A 25,358-nucleotide genomic window follows, 5' to 3' on the forward strand; every position below is an offset into this window, starting at 1 on the left:
TAAATTACTGTAATCTAAATATTTTTTTTGTAATTAATAAATACATGTAGTAATTTACAATTATTTGTATTATTATTTTTACAACAATTTCTTTGTTTTTAAAGTTATTTCATTTGTTTTTCTTTTATTATTATCTTTTATTAACATAATAGTATAATTTATTTAAAACAATTATAATTAGTAGAATCTTCATTAATTACCATTATTTTGATCTATAAAGAAAAAAAATTTGATTGGTTCCATTTTGTCCGTATAATATAGAAGTTAAATACAACTTTCATTAATAAAATTTTACATCTTAGCACGATCTTCCGAGTAAAACTGTAAGTGATTGGTGGGAAAAATTATTGTTGAAAATTGTCATCTAATATACTAAACGTAACATTTTAAGTTGTTGTTACTTGTTGAAATGGATATATTTTCATTTGTACCAAAGACGCCAGATGACAAAAAAGTTTCACAGTTATTGAAAGATGTATATAATAAATACAATATATTAACAAAATCTTTAAATAAAAATTCAAGTATACGGTTGTAAGTTAAATAAACATTTCTCTAGAAAAATCACTTACTTTTTTTAGAAAAAATGAGGAAATAAAAAAATTGGTTGTTACATGGGAAACACTTTTTTCCTATAGTTATGTTGTAGATACTGTTCACAAAGAAAGTAGTATTATTGATATTGGTTTGAGGCATCTAATTGAGCTTGTAACAATTTCTGATGATATTGTTCCACTAGGTATATTTTTTTTTGTTTTTAATTTATATAATTACATTTTTTTAAAGAATTTTTTGAATGGATTGGTGCAATTCTTTTTCGAACGTATTGTTATGTACCACCAAATCATTTGATAGCTAAGTTGATTGAAGATTATGCACCACAAGTATGTTCATTACACAATAAAGATACCGAATATGAATATTTAAGTAGAATAAAAACAATCTTTTATGGAATACATGAAGATGAATCAGTTGTGACATTGTTTGAAACTAATGAAAATATAAATAGTGATTTAACAAAAGTTGAGGTTAATGTACAATGTGATCAAAGAAAAGTTTATTTAAAGAGAATTCTTTTACAAGTCTTGGCTAGTGCAGATTTTGTTTTTCAGAAATCATCTAATTTTGAAGTTTTGCATCAACTAATCATTCCAGTGATGGACATTATGACAAGAAAAAATGAACCAGTTGCAACTACTATGTTATGCTTAAGATTTTTAAGCTTAGTTTTACCATTAATTGATCCACTTTATTCATTATCAGGTCATATTTACTCGTATATTTTTAAAGTTTTTAGAACAATAGATGATGATTTTATAGATTTTGTTGAAGATAATTCTTTTGCATCTTTGTATAAAGAAATTGTTGGGTATGCTTCTAGTGTTCGAGAATGTTTATCTATTTGGTTATGTAGAGTTCCACAAAAATATGGTCCAACACTTCACGAATTAACTTTATTTTCAAAAGTAGGAATAAAAGTACTTTCTTATGTTAGTTTATGTTCAAATCCATCTGTAGTAATGACTTCTATGATTAGTGATATTTGTAATTTTTTAATTCATGCTTCTACTCTACCAACATATTCTAATGATTACTTTATAAATGAATTTAAAAGTTGTGTTAAAAAAATGATAGAATGTATTTTTACAAGTGGAAAAAATATCCCAAAAAATGTTATTCTAGCACTTTTTAATTTTTATATATCAACAAACGATGATTTAGAAACAGAAGAATTTTTATCAAAATTATGTGATCAATCAAAATCTATTTTAAAAAGGATTAAAAATCAGAATGCTATACTATCGTTGATTATGGCATGTCAAGCTACAGATACTATCAAATGTCAGTTTGTTCCAGATATAACACAAATAAAAAATATTATTACAAATATTGTTGAAGAATGCCCAAATGAAGAATCGTTTGAAGAACTATTTCGTTATATTGCTGAATTTTTACCTTTATACACGTCAGATCCTTCTACTTTATTTTTACTTTTGTTGCAACCTTGGTTGGATGTAAAATGTTTATTTGACAAGGAACCACCTGAAAAATACTTTTTATATCTTGGAAATAATACATTTATTAATAGTAGTAAATTCAAAGCTTTATCAATTCCGTGCATTGTAAAGATACAACAAGAAAATGCACTAAGAAGATCAATTTATCATTATTCATTAATGAATTCTCCAGATGATATACAACATATAGCTTTGGAGTATGCACCTATCTTCGTATCGCAATGTGGTAATTCTGTTTTTAACAGTATTTCATTTGATATAATGAAAAAAATGATGAATCCTGGAGTATATTTAGATAAATCGAAATTAAAATTATTTATTACATCTCTGTCAGAGATAATTTGTGCTTTAGATAAAAATAATGTTTTTGAAAATAATAAAATTAAATGTGTGTTGTGTACAAAAAATGAAAAATCAAAAAATATAACAGATATTGAGTTATCAGAAGAATTTATAACATATTTTGTTAAAATAATTGAAGATGAGAACAATGATGATGAAATAAGAATAAAATTGTCATCACTATTAACATCAATATTCAAGCATACCTCTATTAGAACAGACTACTTTCTTCAAATTGCTAAAGGATTTTTCAAAATGCTTGGATACTACAGATCTGAAAATTGTAATTCTATGAATGTATGCTTACAAGAAGTTGTTTCAAGAGACATACCAAAAGAAATTCTTTCTATTCTTCGAACATCTTTAGATTCTCTTAATCCTGAAAATCATTATCCATATCTTAATATTATTTCAACAACAATTAATGAAGGACCATTTTTACTTTCATGTATTTCTAGGATGATCAGTCTTGCTGCTGATTTTTGTTGTCACGGAGATAGAACTGTTGTTGACATGTCTAAAAAAATTATTATTGTTAATGCAAAAAAAGCTGGAGTTCCAACAGAAACTCTCTTAAAACGATACAGTCATTCAGTAATACCTTTAATAACACAGATAATACTTGATCGTTTATCACCAACCTCAAATCGTCCTGAAATTCTTTCTGATAGTGAAAAAGGTAATTTGATTAATAGTTATTTTCGGCAACTTGCTGATATTTTTAATATTCATCCAAAAGGGTCTTCAAATGATCGACTATTAGCTACAGTTAGAGAAACAATTAAGTATGTTGTTGCAAAATTATTGTTTGTCGATGAATCTCAAAAAAAATCATCCAAATATTTATTGAATCATTTTGCTAGTTATGTTTTAAAGGAAAGTCTTTCTCAACTTATATCTCGTTCTATCAATGTGGCGTTTGAATTTTTTTTTATGAGTTCATATAGACGTGATTTAGCTTTGAGTTATATTGAAGAACTTACCGGAAAAGAAATAACTTCAATTATTTTTGAAAATAGATCATCCCTTAAATTAACATTTTTACAAAATTTATCACGAAATAAAGCTACATGTTTAAAACATTTATCAACACTTTTTTGGAATGATCGTAATAATGCATTTAGTTTAACTAAAATTATAGAAGAAAATGTTATGGGAATATTTGCTGGTTTTAGAATGAGTATTTTAGAAGAAGAACGATATTATCATCGAAGTAAGGATCTTCAATCACTTGCAGTATTAATTAGTATAGTAGATGAAGAGTTTGTTAATAAAGTATCGAATAAACTTTTAACATTATTGCGATCATTGTCGATATTTGGAGAAATAGCAATACCACCGTGGTATTGTTTTATGGAAAAATTGTCTGTTAAAAAAAAAGTTGAATTATTGCCAAAGATTATAACATCTGTTGCAATGCTTCTTCAATTTCCAACTTCGCAAAGTATTATAAATAATTTTTTACAATTACGTTTAAAAGAAAAGTTATGTGCAGAGGAAAAAGAACGATTTGATAGAGTTTTTTCGATCATTTATATGTGCAATTTAAAAGATCATGGTAATAAATTTAATTCTGAATTTATGCATGAATATGGACCAGTATTAGATGTTCAGTGTGCACCAAAAGCCACAATAACAAACTGTGCAAAAGTTTTATATGAAGAAGGTTCTGAAATTGTTGAAATAACATTGAAAAGACTTGATTCATTATTAGATGGATCTACAATTGATGATCAATTATCACAAGAGTTGATTCCTGCAATTCTTTATGCAATACGTTGTAATAACAGTAAAAATATACGTAAATTGGCATGTCTTGTTCTAGGTAAAATTGGTGCTGTTGATCCTGGTCGACTGAGAAGCCATTTTAAAAATACTGATGAATTAAGTTATGGAAAAAGTATTGAATATGATAATTTTATGGCAGATACACCACAAGACTTTCTTATTGAATTACTCGAAAATCTTTGTCAACTTCTTTTAGGTTGTATTAATGCCAAAGATACTGATAATATTTCATATGCTATTCAAAAAGTTTTAAAAGAAGTAATTAATGGGACTGAAGATGGATCTAAAGTATGGGAAAAATTAAGTGAAAACTGTAAAACTGAATTGAAACCATTTACAAATTGTGGATTATATTTACATCCACTTCAAAAAAATTCTGTTGACAATAGGATACCTGTAGTATCGTATTTAATTACTGGTAATTATCATTCTTGGTCAAAAGCATTTTACTTTACTTTATCAGAAAATTTAACAAATGTTGTTGTAGGAAAAGCCCTTTCGGCTGCATCTTTTGTTGTACATGTTGACAATCCAGAATTTTTTTTCTATCTTTTAAAAAATGTTGTAATACAAGCATTTATTGAAAAAAATGGTAAAATTATTGAAGGGTGTAAAAAAGAATTTTGTGAAATTTTTAAACGTTCTTTAACAGAAAGTGGATGGATTCGTGTTGCTGCTCAATCAATATTTGCTCTACTTGATGAATTAACATTATTTGCTTATAAAAAAAAAGAATCTGAGAAAAATGGTTTACAAAGTGAAATTTTAAAATTTATCTACGATGATATTTATATTCTTAAATATAATAATAAAAGATTGGTAATAAGTGCTGCTGAAGCTTGTCAATGTTGGTTTAGAGCTTTAAAACTTACTGAATATTTTATGGATCAAGATAGTTGTGAATTAAGTCAGACTCTTTATCATAATATTGCTAAAATATCAATGGAATTGGATGACTTTGATAATACTCTAGGTTGTTATGAGTGTATTGAGGATAATTTTGTACCTACTAGTGAAGAAACTATTTTAGCACTAGAAGCTTCTAGAAATTATACAGAAGCTTTGGCATTATATGGACAATCAAAATCATCACCCGTTTCTATGATTGATTGTTTACTAAAAATTGATCAACCAAATTTAGCTTTTAGTCAAATAGCTAGTATATTAAAAAGTTACACACTAACAGAAGATGATAAAAAAAGACTTGAAGAAAGAAGAATAGTAACATTATGGAAGTTATCATATTGGGATCAATTAGATGATTCTATTGGTCAAAGTGGGGATATACAATTTGAATCATGGGAAGCTTCAAGTGCTGCAATATTCAATGCAATTCATAAAAATGATGAAGTTCTTTTAAATAAAGCTATAAATGATTGTTATGATAAGGTGGAAGTAGAATTATCTGCTGTAATTTTACAAAATAGAGAAAGTTATGAACAAGCATATCGTTACATTCAAAAATTACATATGCTTTTTGAAATTAGTGATTCAAAGAGATTTTTATTTGTTGATGCTAATGAAAGTATAACAAAACAAAATAAAGAATTTACAAATGTGCTTTATAAATGGAAAAAACGAGCAGATAAATGTATTCAAGGTGGTGGAGCACTTGAGCCAATATTAGCAAATAGACGTGAAATTTTAAAAATGCTTCCAAATGATGATTCAAGTAAGGCTATTGGATATGAATATCTTCATTCTGCACAACTTGCTCGTTTTGAAAATAATTTAAATAGTTTGTGGTCATTTATGACACGAGCAAAACATTATCCTGTAAATCTTGTAAAATTGGCCATAGAAGAAGCAGCATATCTTGCTAAAAAAAACAATCATTCTCATGCTATAAAAGTACTTGATCGTTCTATATGTAAAACTTATCGTGAACTTAACGTGTTATATGGACTTAATAAGACAAATTGTTTTGATCCTGACAGAATGGATTCAGAAGAACAATTTTTGGATGAAGATAAAAGTATATATCTTAAAGCTCGTTTACATGAAATTGATTATCGTATTGCTGCTGGTGTTGGTGATTTTGAAGAGATTTTTGTAATGTTTAGAAAGTTAATTTCACAAACACCTCCTCCACAACAAGCTGAAAAACTTTGGTATAAATGGGCAGTATTTATGGATAATTATTATTCTACAAAAAGTAAATATGGTTTTGATACACGTTCTATTAGAGAAACTATTTGTGCTTATATAAATGTTTTAAATAGTGGAAACAATTATGTTCATCATGCTCTTCCACGATTATTAACTATTTGGTTAGATTATACACATAAATATCATGAGTTGGCTGAATGTGCTAGTGTAAAATTATTAAATGAAGTAGTAGTATCTGCTTTTGAAAATAAAATTAGTTGTGCTATTTCTTATAAAGCTATTCAACAAATTTTTTCAAGATTAGCTCATCCTGATGCAACTGTTTTTCATGCATTAAAATCTCTTGTTATAACATTAATTGATAAATTTCCACATCAATGTTTATGGCATATTATGGGTATATATCGTATGGAAATAAAAAATAATGCTAATACCATTCGAATTTCAAGGATGAAAGAAATTATTCAATTTGCTTGTACAGAATTAAAATTTAAACAAGATTTTAGGTATACAGTTAGAGCTTATGATTATTTTTCTGGAACATTAATGGATATTGGTAATAAAAATACTAAAAGTGACAAAATAAAAAGCATAGAAATACCTAGATTAAAAGATTTTTTTAGAAATAGTAAACTTATTAGTAAATCTGGATCTAGAATTCTTTATCAAAAATTACCAAGTCCACCTAAAATAATTCTTCCTATGTCATTTTTACTTGATGATCCTATTTCAACACCTTCTTATAATTGTTTTGCTTTAACACAAAATGTTAATAATGATGAAATTTCATGTTCTCCAGAAACAATTAATGATGTTTATATATATGATATAGATGAAGATTTTGCAATATTACAATCATTAATGAAACCAAAACGTTTAACATTAATAGGAACTGATGGAAAAAAATATCCTATTTTGTGTAAAGATTCAGATGAACTTCGTAAAGATTTAAGAGCTATGGAATTTAATAAACGTGTTAATTCATTACTTGTTCAAAATCCTGAAGCTAGAAGACGACATTTACGTATACGTACATATACTGTAGTTCCATTACAAGAAGAAGGTGGAATTATTGAATGGGTACCTAATTTAGTTACATTAAAATTAGCTTTATACTCACAACTTCGTTATAAAGTAGAAAACTTTAATTCATTAAATAATGAAACTTTTGTAAAGTGGGGAAAAATGCCATCAACATTGGATAGAGTAAATTTTATGATTCAAAAATTACCTAGTGTTTTTCCAAAAGTACTAGGAGAATATTATAGAAGACAATTTGTTGATCCAGGACGATGGTATAATGCAAGACTTAATTATACAAGATCTTCAGCTACTATGTGTATGGTTGGTTTTATTCTTGGACTTGGAGATAGACACTGTGAAAATATTCTTCTTGATCAGAAAAGTGGTGAAATTATACATGTTGATTATAATATTTTATTTAATAAAGGTGAAAATTTAAGAATTCCTGAAATTGTACCATTTAGATTGACAAGAAATGTTATTGATGGTTTTGGACCATGTGGTGTTGAAGGTCACTTTAGAACATCATGTGAATTGTCTCTTGCTACAATGAGAGACAATAAAGAAATGCTTTTAACACTTTTACATTCATTTATTCATGATCCATTACTTGAATGGAGTGGTGTTGAAAGAAGAGCTCAACAATCACGTAATGAACAAAATTTTGGTGGTTTACCAATGAAAACTGATCATGCACCAATAGATGCAAAAAATGCTATTATTAATATTGATCGTAGACTTTCTGGATTTATAGTAACACCAATTTTTTTTAAAGATAGATATAATAATTATCCGATGAGTGTGAATGGTCAAGTAAATAAACTTATCAATATAGCTAAAGATAATAAATATCTTGCTAAAATGTATGTTGGTTGGGCTCCATACCTATAAATCTCTTACATTTATTATTGTATAAATCTGTATGTATCTTATTTTTTTCTTGTTGTAAATAATTATTTCTAATTAAAAATTCATATAATAAAAAAAGAATACTTTATTTTTTAAAATTAAGAATGATTTAATTTTATCATATTAAATGAAAAACAAAACATATCGTTGTAAAAATAAAAGATCAACAAAATAAGGAAAAAAAAATATTAAAGATATAAAGATGCTGCAAATACAATATCCCTTTTTATGGCTGCTCTAGCTTGTTCAAATTTATCAGATAATGTCTTATCTCCCATACTACCTGCTGCACAAGTCATCTGTCTTAGTAATTCTTCTAATCTTCTCATACATCTTATTATAGATCCTTCAAAAACGGTTGTTTTTTTTAATAATTCGGGAAATGTTATACCACTAGCCCAAGCATGAACAACATCCATAAGTTGTGGTTTAAAAGATTTTATATACTCAGAGAGATCTTTTTCAATACCTACATCTCTTTCAATATAATATATTCTTTTGGCATATTCTTGCATTGTTTTAAGGCACCCTGATAACTCTTCTTGTAATTTACTTTGACCAGCATTTTCTTGAAAAACAAAGCAAGATAATAAGGCAGCAATTTGTTTATAATCTAATTCAGTAAAAACACCTCCAAAAATCATTTCAGTTAATACTAATTCATCAGCAGCCGATATTTCACAAGCAACACGTCCTTTTTGTGTTAAAACACCATCTTCTTTACAAAATTTCATTTGATAAAGTACCTCTATCCTTTTTTTTAACTCTTCTTCAAGTAATAAAGATTTAGCTTTTTTAAATTTATCTAATGCTTCTTTGGCATCTTCAATAGCTTTTGCCTTTATTTGATATTGTTTAAATAATTCATCAAAATTAGATAACTTCTTAACTTTATGATTATCTCTAAGATGAGTATATGCCTTTAAATTTTCTAAATTAGAAGCAAATTGTGGACATTTAATATTCATCTCATTTATTGGATCAAGTAATTTTGGTTTACCATTAAATCTTTTTAATGCAACAACAAGTAACTTTCCAATTGTTTTTAAATAATCATTAGATTCTTTATTATTTTCTGGAATTTTCAATCTTATAGAACTTATAGATTCAATGCAGTCTAGTGTAGTATCAACAGAAATCATTACTGACATAGAAGGATCCGTTGGTGGAAGAAGATTATTAACATTTCTTTCATGTTCTGTTCTAGAACAAACAAACATCCCAACAGTAATAACATAAATTATTTCAGGATCTAAACTATCAGCAGATTTTTGTGTTTTTTTCCAATCTAAAATTACTCCCCATCCAAAATCTTCTTTTTCAACTTTCATTTTAACAAGTCTTCCAGTAGCAAGAAATGGTACAATATTTTTAGGTTTACGTATCTCTTCAGCAACATCCTTTTCTAGTTGTTTAATTTTTGCAGTAATTTCAAAATAACTTTGAATATCCTCTTCATGATCAACTTTAATTTCTTCAACAATTGCTTGTTTTTTTTTAGCATCTTGTAAATAATTAGGAATATTTGCATAATTTTGAAATTGATGAAAAGACTTTTCAAGCATAAATTCTGGATTAATACCATCAACTCTAAGAAGATTAAGAACCATATTATATGTTAAACGAAAAGCTGAATCCATACTATCTGTTTTTCCTTTAATCATTTGTTTCAAGTTATCAGCTTTTATCTGTTGATCAATCATAACTATTACCATACCACGATCATCTTTCCCCCTTCTTCCTGCTCTACCAGCCATTTGAATATACTCTCCTGAGGTAATCCATCTATTATCTTTACCATCAAATTTCCTTGCAGCTGTAAATAAAACTGTTCGAGCAGGCATGTTTAAACCCATTGCAAATGTTTCAGTAGCAAAAAGTACACGAATTAAACCCTCACCAAAAAGAATTTCTACAGTTTCTTTAATAATTGGTAGTAAACCTGAATGATGTATACCAATACCTCTTAAAATAAATGGTAAAACTTGTCCAATTTGTGGTAATTGTCTATCTGCTTCTGATAATAATCCAATAGCATTATTAAAAATTTCCTGTACAACTTTTTTATCTTTTTCATTGTTAAAATCCATATCTTTTAATGTTGTAGCATATGATTCACATTCTTTTCTACTAAAACTAAAAACAATAACAGGAAGCATATCTCTATCCAGAATAGTTCTAATAATTTTACATACATTACTATCACCCTTAACACCACCTTTTCTACCTCTTTCATTAATTTCTTTTGCTGCATCACCAGCTGTTTCAAGAATAGATATTGCTGAATTAAATTTATCTTCTCTAAATTCTCCTGTTGTTGTAACTACTTCAAATAATCCATTTCCTCCACAAGGATAAATAAAATGTTGTAATGGTGTTGGTCTATAATCAGTATAAATTACATGACATGGTTGTTTATGTAAGTATGCTACCCATTCAGCAAATTGTCTGGCATTTGGAATAGTAGCCGACAAGAATACATAATGTATATTATCAGGTAATAAAATGATTGTCTCTTCCCATACAACACCCCTCTCACCATCTCTCATATAATGTATTTCATCAAAAATTACCCATCCAACTTCAGCAAGAATTTCTGAACCACGATATAACATACTTCTTAAAATTTCTGTGGTCATTACAAGTATTGATGCATCAGGATTTAATGTTACATCACCTGTCATCAAACCAACATCACTAAATTCTTCTTGAAGTTCACGATACTTTTGATTTGAAAGTGCTTTGATCGGAGATGTATAGATAACTCTTTGTTTTTCACGAAGACATACAGCAATAGCATACAAAGCTACAACAGTTTTACCTGCTGAAGTATGAGCAGATACTAAAACTGATTGATTATTTTCAATACATAATACAGCTTCTCTTTGAAAAGAGTCAAGTTTAAATGGATAATCTTTAGCCGGTTTTCTTGTTGGTAATGACAATGGTTTATATTCACAAATATCGGGAATAGCAATCTATAAAAAATTTAATAAAATTTAAATACATTAATTTGTAAACTAACTTCATGAGTACAATTTTGTTGATTTTCTAATGTGATAATTTTAATATGTGGTGAATTTGGAATTTCTAAATTTTCAAAAAGTTCATTATCTATACTTCTTTCTTTAAATTCACTAAAATTAGTATCAGATTTTTTGACTTTTTTAGGTACAATAATAGTATCACCATTAAGATTATTAGATTCACAAGCTTCAAGAAGGGCATCTATTTCATCTAATTGTGTTTCATCATTCTCGGTATCATTTATTTTATCAACACTAATCGTTGATATATCTTCAAAACCCCTTTTATTACTCATTATGAAATAATTATATAATTGAATATTTATATAGAAAAACAGGTGAAATTAATATAATAATTATTATAAAAATTTTAAAAACTATTTATAATTTAAAAGACGAGATACCAATTTTAAATTGGCGTTGTAAGATATTCTTGTATCACTTAATACTATATATATGCATTTGTTAATACAAGCAATTTCTAGATGATAAAATTTTCCTCAACTTTAAAAATTTTTTTTTTTTAAATTTTTTCAAAAAAACAAAACAACTTTAATAATTAAAAATTAAAACTTTATTTAAAAATTAAATAAATATTAAGTGAAATTTTATTGTCTTTAATTTTATCTATATATATAAAATTATGAAGTTTTAAAGTAATATGTGTTAAGAAATTAATATTATATAGTTAACACAAAGTCAAAGTATAAAAAATATGTCTATGTTGTGGTTAATAATTGTCTTCTTCTACACTTTTTCCTTAGGGTGGAATTTGATTTGATGACATAAGAAGTTGTATAAAATGGGTAATGGTCATCTTGGTATCATTTTAATCATTGTTTTTTTTGTTGAATATAAATTAACACTACTAATTTAATTATTTTGCAATGACATTACTAACATTACAATCCCACTTAGGTTTCCTCAACAATGTTCTTCTTCTAGGAAAAGAATATGAAGATTTTGGATGTTCTCCAAAAAGTATCCAATGTTATGTAAGTAGAGTTGATGAAAAAAGTGGAAATATTTGGTTAAAACCCATTAAGACAATTGGTCTTAAGAATGAACTTGATAAATTATGTCAGTCATTTTTAAAAGATATTGATAACAAAGAACTTTTGGATGATGTAGGTTGTTTATTTTTGTTGTTTTAATATTAATTATCATTTTTTAGTATACTATTTCTAATGTTGGATTGTGTGTAACACCAACAGGAGAATTAATTGGAAGAGGTAAATTAATTGGCATGGATAAAAAAGGATGTTCTATCATTCAATGCATAGATGATGGTGTAATATATGGCAATGTAGATAAATCATGTATTTATAAATTAGATCGTTCTATGGTTGAGAATAATTTTGCATTTCCATTGTGTTTTATTGCCAAAAGCCTTCCAACTTTTTATCTTAATAAATATAGATTGTTAGGAGTAACTGATATTCATCCTGGTGATTTTGTAAACGTCAATATAGTTAATGTTACTGGAACAATAGTCCATGCTATTTTTTCTTCGTGTACCAAAATGATTACCTCAATTAAATACGACTACATTGGATTGGATGCTTTTGGAGGGGAGAATTCTCAATGGAGTAAATTTTGTGAGAGTAGCAAATTTGATCTAACCTACAAGGATGATTGTCAAATTAATAGATACCATGAAATTACTGACGCAAACACTGACGGTTATGTTGTTGGTATTCCTGATGAAGAGACTATTTATGTAAGATCTGTTTCTTTGAGCATAGCATATTGTCACTTTCTTGATGCTTTGACGAGTTCTTATTCAGTAGGAGAATTTAACAAATTACTTTATGTTAATAAGGTTGTTTCTGATGATGTTGGAAAAACATTTGTTTTCTTTGACTCTGTAACAGTAAAGTTTTATCGTGTTGAAATAACAGGTGTTGGTTTTGGGAAATTTTCTTGTTATTGTATTGATCAACCAAGTCTACTTTTTTTGGATGTAGAAAATAAACCTGATATTTTATGGAAACTCACTAATACTTTTTCTTTACCTAAATTTTATTGTAAAGTAAAATTGGGTAATTTTAAAAATCGAAGTTCTTTAATGAGTAAAAATGAAATTTCCTTACGTAGAATTTCTACTTTAAAAAATTTATTTAAAGAGAATAATCTTGTAACAGTCGAGCGTCGTACAGGTAGAAAATTTCTTACTGTAAGACATGAAGGATTGGATTTGGTTGAAAGATACAAAGATTTGATGCTTAGCAATTATCACGATAACATGGATGTAGTAACTAACACACTCGGTACATTTAAAGAACCATCATTACGAAAGAAGGGCACTTTTGCTTCATCTATGAATGCTTCATTTAAAGGAAAGGGAAATACTTTGGGACAGTCACTAAAAGCTCAGTGTTCAATGAAAATTTCTCCAAATGTTCCAGAAAAATTGGAAGAAATGGAAGGTAATAAACTTTTTGCATTTGGCTCTTTTAAAATTAAAAAAAGTGTTACTGAAGATTCTACAGATGATTTATTACCAGACTATATGAGTGATGAACTTGTAAATGAGTTATGTGAACAGTTTGATTGGGGTTTCGGCTATGGAACTTCTCAAAAATCCAGAGAAGAAATTGATTTACCTGTAACTGAATTTCTTAAGTTGAATATCAATTACGACGACAAAATTCAAAAAGAAAAAGAAGAATCCCCTGTATTATGTAATGAAGAGTGGAGTCGATCGAATAGTAGTCTTTCTAATTTAACAAATACAAGCAGCAAAGAAAATTCAAAGAATTGTCGTGCTGTAAGGTTCAAAGGCATTCCTTTTAATGATTCTCAAGATGCTAAAAATAAGGAATCTAGTAATGAAAGTATTGAGAAAAAAACGTCGGATATGAGTGATTGTGATAGTGGAGTTTCTAATAGTGGCACATCTTCAATTGAAAACATTAGCCGACTTGAAAGGAATGCTTCAAATAATTATCTAAAAAGGAAACTAAAATCTACAAAGCCTTATGCTGTAGTCGATATTTACAGTGCCGATGAAATTCGTATTTTTAATGACGTATCATTAAATATGTATCGAAAGATTCGTGATGCTTTGATGAAACTTGATGATGTGAGTTTATAAAGTAATAAAATAACCTTCATAAAATTGTTTTTTCAGAATCAATTAGAAAAAGTGGAACTTGATAAACTAATGCCTGACACTATGTATATACTAAAATATAAGAATGAACGATATAGAGTATATGTAAAGGATAATTACATGAATGAAGGTGATGATTCAGACTCTGATCAATCTTATACTTCTTCCAATAATCATGAATATACTAAAAATGCAGATATTATTTTTGTGGATCAGGATACAAAACGGAAGTTTACTTTTAAAAGTAATGATGATGTTGAAATATACAAAAGTCCAAATGAAATTAAAAAATTCCCACTTGTTCCATCGGAAGTAGTTTGTTTAGCAGGTGAACATAGAAATGATTTAAAACTTCGTGACTATATTTGTACTCCACAAGCAACTGAATATTTAAGACAATTGTTACCTCCATTTGAACTTAAAGCAAATGCTAATATTAAGTTTAGTTCAACTGACATTGCTGGAAAAAAAACTATAAGTATAAGAAATCTACAAGGGAAAAGTTTATCTCCATTATTTTCAGCATTTTGCCAAAAATTAGCTGCAAATAAAAAATAAACATTATCTTATTATAGAATAGATTTTTTTTTGTTCTCTATCATATTATGAATTTAAATAAAAATATATAAAGACAAGAAATATTATGTAAAAAATTGTTTTTGATTTTGCATCAATCTTTTTAGAAAACTTTTATGATAAAAAGCGTAATCGTTTATTAAAAATGATGAAAATAAATTAATTATAGTGCTTTTTCATAGAAGTATTGGTGGAAACAAATATTTCATTCTCAAAAATTAACTGCTTTCATAGGAACATTGATAAATTTTTACAAAATGCAATTATTATCAGATGAATTTCAAAAGAAAGCAAAAAATATTTTGGAATCATTTCTAGAGTCAATGACGTAGTAGATTAATAAAAAATAAAATAAAAAAGTATATAAAAATTTTAATAAAATATATGATTAATGGAACATTTAATAATAAATAAAAAGTAAAAAAAAACGTTTTAGAAAAAATCTTTTACATAAATAATCAAAATTACAAATAAATAAAAAAAAATTTTAAAATAAGGTTAAAATAAATGATAACAAATTTTTTAATAAAATTTATATAAAATCACTATTGTATTTTTAAAAAAATTGTACAATATCCAATATTCAAATTTTCAAAAAAAAATTTCGGTACTTTGCGGTTTTAACCCCGCCATTTTCAAATACCCATAACTCCCCTCAAAAGTTTTCTTTTTTTATAAAATTTTGAGGGATGAGATTCTTATCCAATCCCCTTTTGTAACTTTAAAAAAAAGTTGAAAAAAAAAGTCAAAAAAAAAAAACTTTATTTTTCACTTAAAAATTCACAAAAAAAAAGAATGTCCCTTAACATGGACTCAAATTCATTATTTTTATTATTTTTCCTCCATGTAAATTCATACATGTTGCCTTCTAACATGCTTTTTCGTGTTTCCCTGCAAATCGCTTCAAAACAATATTCCTACGCTATTTTTAGCGACATTTTATAATATTCATAATTTTGAGATAAAAAATTATTTAGTACAAATTAAAAATCAATTAGTTTTTTTTTCTTTATTTTTTACCAAAAAAAATTCAATTTTTATTGTTTATAAAATTATTTATTAAAATCAAATATCAATTACCTTTTTTTCATTAATTTATATTCATCTTTAATTAAAAAAATCAAATATCAAACTTTATTTTATTTTAATAATTTATAATAATTTTAAAAAATTATCATATAATATTCTAATATTCTAATATGCAAATAAAAAATAATTTTTATATGTTAATTTTATAAAATCAGTAAATGGCGGGGTTAAAACCACAAAGTACTAAAATTTCTAATACATAAGTGGCTCTAAAATTCAGCCATTGTTAATTATATTAAAAATTTATACCTTTTTAAAAGGAATTGAATGACTGGAGAAGCATATTCTAATTCTAAAAAATTGTTTTTTTTGTCACATTCTAGAGATAAAATCAGAAATCCACAAAATTTTCAGACAATTTTTATATCTCTGAAAATAATATAGTTATACATCTAGAAATTAATATTCTGGACATACTTTTAAATAGAAATCGAATGAAAGTAGTCCCATCTTCATAGGATAAGTATTTCTTGAGATACTAAAAAGTCGGAAACAATGAATATTTTAGAAAAATTTCCGCCTTTGATCATATCTCGCTTCAAAATCAAAATAAATGCAATCAGATTTTTAAAATCGTCTTCAAAATACTTTTCATATGGGGTCTACCTTCAAAATATTTTTATATCTTTAACCACTTTTGAGATATAAAAAAATGATGACAATGGATTACGCGCGAAAAAGTGTCAAATTTCATATCTCAAGAACGGTTGAAAATTTAAAAATATTTTCAACGTAGGGTATACCTTAAATTATAAAAGAAGCACAGCGCATCAAGTTTCATGGTTCTGTGACTTCATTAACTTGAGTTATGACTAGATTCTTAAAACTTTTTTTTAAACTTATTTCTTATCATATCTTCGTTTTTAGAAGTCCTATAAAAATAAGAATAGCAGCAATGAATTTCTCGTCAAAATGTGATCTAGAATAAAGTATTTATTTTAAAAATGTACAATATTATCATAGAAATCAAAATTAAGAAAAAAATATTCCCCACTTTCGCTCCTCATCTTTGAATCCTTATAACTCCTGAACTATAAATTTTCTAATACTGTTGATTATATTCAAAATTCATCCCATTTCAAGGGCTATCGAATGAATATAGTGGTGTATTCAAATTCCAAAAAAAGTTGTCATTTTTTGGTCACATTTTTTGAGGTAAAGTCGTAAATTTAGAAAATTTTCAGCCAATTTCTGAATCTCTGAAAATAATGATGCTATAGCTCTATAAATTATAATTCTAGACCAACTTTTGAAAAGAAATCGTATGAAAGTAGGCTCATCTTCATAGGATAAGTATTTGCTAAGATACTAAAAAGTCGGGAACAATGAATATTTTTGAAAAATTTCCGCCCTTGGTCATATCTCGCTTCAAAATGAAGATAAATGCAATCAGATTTCTGCAATCGTCTTCAAATGAGTTTTCAAATGGGGTCTACCTTCAAAATATTTTTATATCTTTAACCACTTTCGAGATATAAAAAAATGATGACAATGAATTACGCGCGAAAAAATATCAAGCACATTATTTCAAGAACGGTTGAGAATAAAAAAAAGTTTTCAACGTAGGGTACACCTTAAATTATGAAAAAAGCTCAGCGCATCAAATTTCATGGACCTGTGACTTCATCAACTTGAGTTATGACTAGATTCTTAAAACTTTTTTTTAAACATTCTTCTTATCATATCTTGATTTGTAATTGTCCTATAAAGATAAGAATTGCTGCAATGAATTTCTCGTAAAAAATTGATCTAGAATAAAATATTTATTTTAAAAATTTACAATATTATCATAGAAATCGAAATTTACATTAAAATATTCCCCAATTTCGCCCCTCAACTTTGAATCCTTATAACTCCTGAAGTTTCAATTTTAAGATAATGTTGATTATATTCAAAATTCATCCCATTTCAAGGGCTATCGAATGACTATAGTAGCATATTAAAATTCCAAAAAAAGTTGTATTTCTTTGTTCACATTTTTAGAGGTAAAGTCGGAAATCTAAAAATTTTCAGCCAATTTTTATATCTCTGAATATAATAATGTTGCAGCTATGAAAATCATTTATATAGACTAACTTTTGAAATGAAGTCGAATGAAAGTAGTCCCATCTTCATAGGATAAGTATTTTCTAAGATACTGAAAAGTCGAGAACAATGAATATTTTAAAAAAATTTCCGCCCTTGGTCATATCTCGCTTCAAAATGAAGATAAATGAAATCAGATTTCTGCAATCGTTTTCAAATGAGTTTTCAAATGGGGTCTACCTTCAAAATTTCTTTATATCTTAAAGCACTTTCGAGATATAAAAAAATGGTGACAATGGATTACGCGCGAAAAAGTACCAAGCATTATATTTCAAGAACGGTTGAAAATAAAAAAAAGTTTTCAACGTAGGGTTCACCTTAAATTACAAAAGAAGCACAGCGCATCAAATTTCATGGATCTGTGACTTCATTAACTTGAGTTATGACTAGATTCTTAAAACTTTTTTTTAAACATTCTTCTTATCATATCTTCATTTTTATAAGTCCTATAAGGATGTAAATAGGCTTAATGAATTTGTCGTAAAAAACTGCTCTAGAATCATCTGTTTATTTTATACATTTGCAATATTATCATAGAAATCGAAATTTACAAAAAAATATTCCCCAATTTCGCCCCTCAACTTTGAATCCTTATAACTCCTAAAGTTTCAATTTTAAGATAATGTTGATTATATTCAAAATTCATCCCATTTCAAGGGCTATCGAATGACTATAGTAGCATATTTAAATTCCAAAAAAAAGTTGTTTTTTTTTTGTCACGTTTTTATTAGAAAAAATTATGCATCTGTATGATATTCAAATATCTAAAAAAAGTTTCTAGCACGTCAGTGACCATAAACTTAACCTAGATTTTGAATCAATTGGTGTCAAACATTTAAAAATGATTCCAAATATCTACAATCTATTTTGAAAAAAATGTTATATGATCAAGTAAAAATACGCTGGAATCGTGGTCCTGTGGCGCAATGGATAACGCGTCTGCCTACGGAGCAGAAGATTGTAGGTTCGAATCCTGCCAGGATCGTCAATTTTTGTTATTTTTGTAAATTTAGACTAATTGTTTATAACCTTTTTTAATTAAATTTATATAATTATGATAAGAACACAACGTAAAAAAAATACAATTCTCTTTTATATATGAAATAAAGTTTCTAACATTTTTACACTTTTTTTAACACAGCATGGTTGGAAAATTAACTTTTTGAAATTTATTTATTATTTAAATAAAGTTTATAATCTTTTAGATATATTTGATTTTTTCCATTAAAAAGTTTGTAAAAGTCAATAAATTTATAGAAGTTCTTTTAAACTTAAAATTAATATTTGTAAAATCAGATACAATAGTATATTATTAACAAGAATTAAAATATTAAAGTGAAATTTTTTTTTTCTGTAAATTTATTTCCAATAACATTGGTTTAGTTGTTATAATTAATTAAACAGCAGCATTTGACATGAGCATAAATTATACTAGTTTTAACGTTGTTTGCAAAAACATAATTAATAGTTTTATGTTATGTCAAAATTAAAAATTATTTAGAAAACTAAGTTAAAATTTTTGAGATCAGTAGAATTTGTTTTGAAAGTAATTTTATATTTAAAAAAAACACTGATAATTAAATTTGCTTTGTCATTATTTTCACCATTAATTCTATTGAGAGAAAAAAAGTACATTTAAATACTGTCATTTCTTTAAATGTATCCCAACATTACAATTATTAAATATAATTTTTGTTGGAAAACTAATATATTGCAATTAATCTTTCCACCTATAATCAATTATACTCCATTCTTGATCTTTTTGATAGTTACATTTACTTATTTTTGGAATTAATTCATCTGAACTTTGAATAACGTTTGCATTTGCGTTAAATTGAATTTTCGATGGTTTATCTAAGCACAATTTACTTTTCAAATGAACAAAATTATTATACTTAATCAAATAAATATTTATTTTTTTTTTTTATAAACTTACAGTTGTATCAAACTTCCAATACTCAATATCATAATCCATACATTCTTTTATCTGCAATTCATAAATAGTATCTGAACCTGTTACTAGAGATGCTGATAAACAAACATTTTCATCACTTCGAATTTGTCCTTTTTGATTTATTAACCACATCTATAAATAAAAATTTAATTATAAGAAAATATTTAAATGGTATTTTTTTTGATAACAAATAAAATTAGCTTACTTCAGTAGAATCAAAATTTATCATTGAACAATTATGCATTTTTGGTTTTCTAAAGCCTTTAGAAACTGTATGCCAGTGTAAACAAGATTCTTTTCTATATTCTAAACTTTCACCATGAATAATCTAAAAAAATTATTTAATTTTAGAAAAAAAATTACCCTTCCAAAACGATCATTAACCATTGGTAGAAAATGATCTGGCCAAATATTTTTCAAATACCATTCAAAATTTCTACAACGTAATTGTTTTCTTAACTCTACTCGATCAGATATGTCTATTTTTTTACTAATATTTTTTGCAAATTTATTCGTTTTATAAAATAAATGTTTCCAATCATCCATCCAAACTTCAGCTACTCTTGCCAAATTTTCAAAAATTACAGCATTTGAAGATTTTCCTTCTGGAAAATCATGAGGAGAATTTTTCCTAAATATATGGCCTACCCTTGAGCAAAGAATAATTTCAATTCTTCCAAAACATTGCCATATCCTAAAACTCATTTCTATATTTTCACCACCCCAAATATCAAGATTGATATCGTAAGACCCCATTTCAAAAAAATAGTTTCTATCAATAGAAAATAATCCACCAGCCATTGTTGGTGTTGGTATTGGAGCAATTGAATTTTTTCTTTCTTTAGCATCTTTTGAAGATATTGAATACCAACGAAATTGGAGATTCCAATTAAAACCACCCCGAAATATATCAATTCCTTTTTGATAAGAAAATGTTTCATCGTTAATTACATCAATAACTGGACAAGGAACATTTCTTCTATCATCTTTAATTCTTTGTAAAAGTGGTTCCAACCAACCAATAGTACATTCACAATGACTATCAAGAAATGTTAAAACTTTTGCAGTAGCTTCATTAGCTCCCATTAATCGTGCTTTTATTAGACCAACTCTTTTTTTAGATCTTAAAATTTTAATTTTAATTGGTTGTTTAATAACAAAATCTTCTAACTCTTTTTTTAAAAATAATCTAGAACTAAAATCATCAACTAAAATTATTTCTTTTAGTAATTTTGAAGGTGATCTATTTATTACACTTGTTATAGTTCTTATTAAAGTACTATAAGCTTCATTATGATATACAATAATAACAGATGTATCGGGTAGATTATTTTCATCATACTTTATTTTTCTACATTGTCTTCTCCTTTGATCCGGTAATGATCGATTTGCTGCTATAAGATCACTTGCAACTAAATTAAATTGATTAATTTCAAATAAATGTTTTCCTAATAATTGTTGTTTTTTATTTAAATGAACAGATAAACCATTTGAACCATATCCTTTTTGAGGATTGTAAGAATTAGAATTTAATTCTTCATAAGTATAATTAATTTTTGATTTTGGTATTGGTGACCCAATGTAATGGCCAACAACAACTTGAACTTTGTGACCGTTAAAAGTATCATCGTTTTCCTTTAACATTTTATATTCTATGGTATTTTCATACTAAAAAAAATAATTTATTTTATTAAATTATAAACATACATTATCATTTATTATAAAAAAAAACAATGTTATAGTTATCCAAATAAAAATAAATATTAGAATAATGAGACATAATAAAATTAATCTATTTCTTATCATAAAATGTTTTTTCATTTTTTTTAATATAAATTTAAAAAAAAATATACGAAAAAAGTTTGTTAAACGAGGATAGATAAATAAATTGATTGAAAGATGAAACATGAAAAAACACTAATCATATATAACCTTGAATATAAAAAAGAATAGATACCCACATAAAGAAAGAATAACTCATTATTAAAAGAACAGAGAATTATAATTGTCATACAACATATTTAGAAAAGAATAAACTACTTATAATTATTAAACTAATTTTTTTTTTCAAATTTATAGAAAAAAAATATATATATATAATCTATTTAAAGTTTTCATTATTTAAATAATATTCCAGTTTCTACATATATTATGTTAAAGATTATTTCATTCAAAAATTTTAAAATATTAGTTTTTATTATATAAAAATTATTATTATTTCATATCTTTTAAAAAATTAATATCCTCAAAAATATCAATTATTTAAATGTAAAGTTATAGACTTTTGCATTTAATAAAAAATTTCAATAACATTATACTTTATAGATTCAATAAAATATCTCATATATTTAAAGTTAATTATAACTAATTAACAGATAATGAAATTTAAAAAAAAGTTTTAGAAAATTGTGAAACAAAAAATATTATTATATAATGACTAAAATATTAAAAAATAAAATAAATGAAGTTGTATAACAATATGACAACATTTAAAAAAAAAATTCATTTTTAAAAATTGGATTTTAACATAAAAATTTTAAGAAAATAATTGGTATAAAAAAAATATAAATAATTTTATCCAAAAAAAACGTGTTAAAATTTTGAATTAACAAAATGAAATAATACAAAAAATTGTGGGAACGACGGTGATTGGTTAAAATGAAGAGTGGATTTTTTTTAATTAGAATATTAGTGTAATGAAACTTAGTTATTTTTTAATGACAACTTTACATATTTCATTGAAAATTAAATATACATATAAGTTAAAAATTTTAAATATAATGTTTATATAGCTTTCTAGTATAAAAACATTCTTCGGAACATTCTTATCAGATATATTTTGTGATGTAAACATTGCATGTTCTCCTAATTAGGTGATGCAAACATTCTTTATTTTAAAATATAATAAAGGGTTTAATGTAAATTGTGTCTTTCATACCCATAAGAAGATAGTGAATCTGTTAAGAACTATAGTAATCGCTACATGAAAAATAAATGCCACAACGATTGGTAATTTAAATTTTATTAAAAATATTAATTAACAACTGTATTTATATTATTAAAATTTAAATATTTTTCTGTATTATTTTAAAATTTTAAGCAAAAAAAAAAGAGAAAATTTTGGCACAGATATGCCTTAACTTCTATTTAAGTTTTTATAACAGTTTATTTTTGATCTACATGTTGTTTGTGGTAAAATTAGTTATTTAACCTTATTTTATAAAATTAAAAAAAACTTTTTAAAAATTTCATTAACATTTTTAGAATACCAAATTGGCAAAAATATGTAAAAAAAAACGGTTAAATTCTAAAGTTGGTTTCCCTTTCCTTTTTTTGATTGAAAACTACGTTAAAATTATTTCTTTTTCTGATTCCCCGTTTTTTTTTATGCTAGAAAAACTAAATAAAGTTAAAAAAAATTTCATTAAAAAAAAGTTATTTAAGGGGGATCCGACTTTAGAAGAAATTCAAAAAAAAAAAAAAAATTTAAAAAAAAATATGTAAAAAAAACTTTATTTACATTAAACATCCTGATGATTTACAAAACAGAATTTATTATAAAATAATTATTATTATGTAGATTCATTGACTAGAGTTTGTGTTGCACCCTCACGATCAATTGAAATTAACACATCATTGTTTATTATTTCTGGGGATACTGAATCTTCATCTTCTGTGTCTTCATCCTCCTTAACTGGTATGTCTAATCTTTGTTTATTTTTTCCCAATAATCCATCTGCAGCCATAACCCGATAGCAAAGAACAGAATTAGTGATACTTAATGAAAGAATAACCAAAAATGACATAATTCCTATAAAAATATTCATATATTTGATGTTTGATATAATCCAGTAAAGTAAATAAACAGATACACCATTACGAAATATCATAAATGTTACAATATTTAATAAGGCAATCAATTTAAAAGCAACAGTAGACTTTTTGATTCCATATAAATTCATTAACGATCTTGTGTGAAGAAAAATGCTGTTTAATTCCATTAAAAGTCCTAATGTAACTAAACCGAGATACTTATTTGTAATTAAGGTAATCAAAAATGCCGATATAACCATAACATGATGAAATAACAACTCAATTATCCTAACTGATCTTTCATTTATCAAAAGATCAATAAGATCATGAACAATATATCCAAATGACATGTATACCTATAATATTTTAAGATAATAAAACTATAATTATAAAAAAAAATTTTTTTTTACCAAATATGTTGCGATTTTATGTTGATAACCAATCAAATCAGAAACCAAATCAGGATAATAAAGAATTGCATATAAAGCCCAAAGGCCTGAAACAATTGAATGAAATAAGGAGACAACTTCATTTGAAATTCTCCATTTTTTATTTGGTGGAATTTCTTGTAATGAAACACTATTCCTACTTTCACCTCTTCTATTGGTGAAATAAGAAAATGTTCTAAAAGTACATTTACCAAAAAGATACCAACGAACAGCAAATTGGAGTAATCTAAAGGAAAGAAGAGATATGACAATATATAATAATGCCAATCCAACAACCTTTAAATTTTCACTTGTCAAACCCAGCATTTCCTTTTATGAATAAAAAGTAAAGACAATAATTATGTGTTATAAAAATAACTAAAATTATATTTTAATTAAAAAAATGTCATTAAAAATCTTAATATTAAACATAGTTAATCGACAAATATTATTAGTAACAAATGATTAAAACTAAACAGTAATATATAAGCTTAGAATAAATCAATCTATTTTATAAAATAATAATAAAAGTATAAAAGAAATATCAATAAAAAAAATATTACGAGTTAAGAAAAAAATAAATAACTAAATAATATTTACCAAAATAAAATTGAATTTTTAAAAAATACCAAAAAATATCTAGTTACACAAGAGTAAAAGATATATTTTTTTTTTAAATTTAAACAAGCCATTGGGTAGTTATCAATGCAAAAAAAAAAAAACTGTGGAGAAAGGCATCTATATATAGTATATACATATAGATATATAAAATTAATTAATTTTTTTTTATTATCTATCCAACCATCATAGATGGAGAAGAATAATAAATGCCAAAGTTGGAAAATAAAAACTTGAATAAAGAAATTTACATTAAATTCTAAATATTTGATAGAAAATATGTATATATAATATATATATATATATATATCGAATGTCATTTTTTTTTTAACACCGCCATTGATTATATAATATCTTTTCTTAATACTAATGAAACATTTTAACAAAAACAACTTTTCCTAAGTAATTTTAAATATTGACCATTATATAATTTTAAAGTAATTAATATTATTGATATGAGTAATA

General features: G+C 25.5%; 5 protein-coding genes across 5 annotated transcripts; 2 read left to right on the plus strand and 3 right to left on the minus strand.

The window, feature by feature from the left end:
* Positions 1 to 409: 409 nt before the first annotated feature.
* SRAE_2000031300 (Serine/threonine-protein kinase ATR) lies at positions 410 to 8,171 on the plus strand (the record flags this gene model as incomplete). Its single annotated transcript, XM_024651127.1, has 3 exons — positions 410 to 534; positions 582 to 739; positions 787 to 8,171. 3 exons carry the CDS (start codon positions 410 to 412, stop codon positions 8,169 to 8,171), a joined length of 7,668 nt encoding a protein of 2,555 aa, XP_024504836.1.
* Positions 8,172 to 8,377: 206 nt separating this feature from the next.
* On the minus strand, positions 8,378 to 11,511 carry SRAE_2000031400 (Superkiller viralicidic activity 2-like 2; the record flags this gene model as incomplete). The annotated part of the gene is made up of 2 exons (XM_024651128.1): positions 8,378 to 11,167; positions 11,215 to 11,511. 2 exons carry the CDS (start codon positions 11,509 to 11,511, stop codon positions 8,378 to 8,380), a joined length of 3,087 nt encoding a protein of 1,028 aa, XP_024504837.1.
* A 591-nt stretch (positions 11,512 to 12,102) lies between these two features.
* On the plus strand, positions 12,103 to 14,888 carry SRAE_2000031500 (Hypothetical protein; the record flags this gene model as incomplete). Its single annotated transcript, XM_024651130.1, has 3 exons — positions 12,103 to 12,342; positions 12,390 to 14,300; positions 14,349 to 14,888. The coding sequence occupies 3 exons, from the start codon at positions 12,103 to 12,105 to the stop codon at positions 14,886 to 14,888; spliced, it is 2,691 nt and encodes an 896-aa protein (XP_024504838.1).
* Positions 14,889 to 19,797: 4,909 nt separating this feature from the next.
* SRAE_2000031600 (Polypeptide N-acetylgalactosaminyltransferase 3) lies at positions 19,798 to 21,840 on the minus strand (the record flags this gene model as incomplete). Its single annotated transcript, XM_024651131.1, has 5 exons — positions 19,798 to 19,974; positions 20,017 to 20,166; positions 20,240 to 20,362; positions 20,419 to 21,702; positions 21,742 to 21,840. 5 exons carry the CDS (start codon positions 21,838 to 21,840, stop codon positions 19,798 to 19,800), a joined length of 1,833 nt encoding a protein of 610 aa, XP_024504839.1.
* A 1,766-nt stretch (positions 21,841 to 23,606) lies between these two features.
* SRAE_2000031700 (TRAM/LAG1/CLN8 homology domain-containing protein) lies at positions 23,607 to 24,602 on the minus strand (the record flags this gene model as incomplete). Its single annotated transcript, XM_024651132.1, has 2 exons — positions 23,607 to 24,203; positions 24,258 to 24,602. 2 exons carry the CDS (start codon positions 24,600 to 24,602, stop codon positions 23,607 to 23,609), a joined length of 942 nt encoding a protein of 313 aa, XP_024504840.1.
* Positions 24,603 to 25,358: the final 756 nt, after the last annotated feature.

This window comes from Strongyloides ratti (assembly GCF_001040885.1).
Source record: "Strongyloides ratti genome assembly S_ratti_ED321, chromosome : 2".
NCBI lineage: Eukaryota > Metazoa > Nematoda > Chromadorea > Rhabditida > Strongyloididae > Strongyloides > Strongyloides ratti.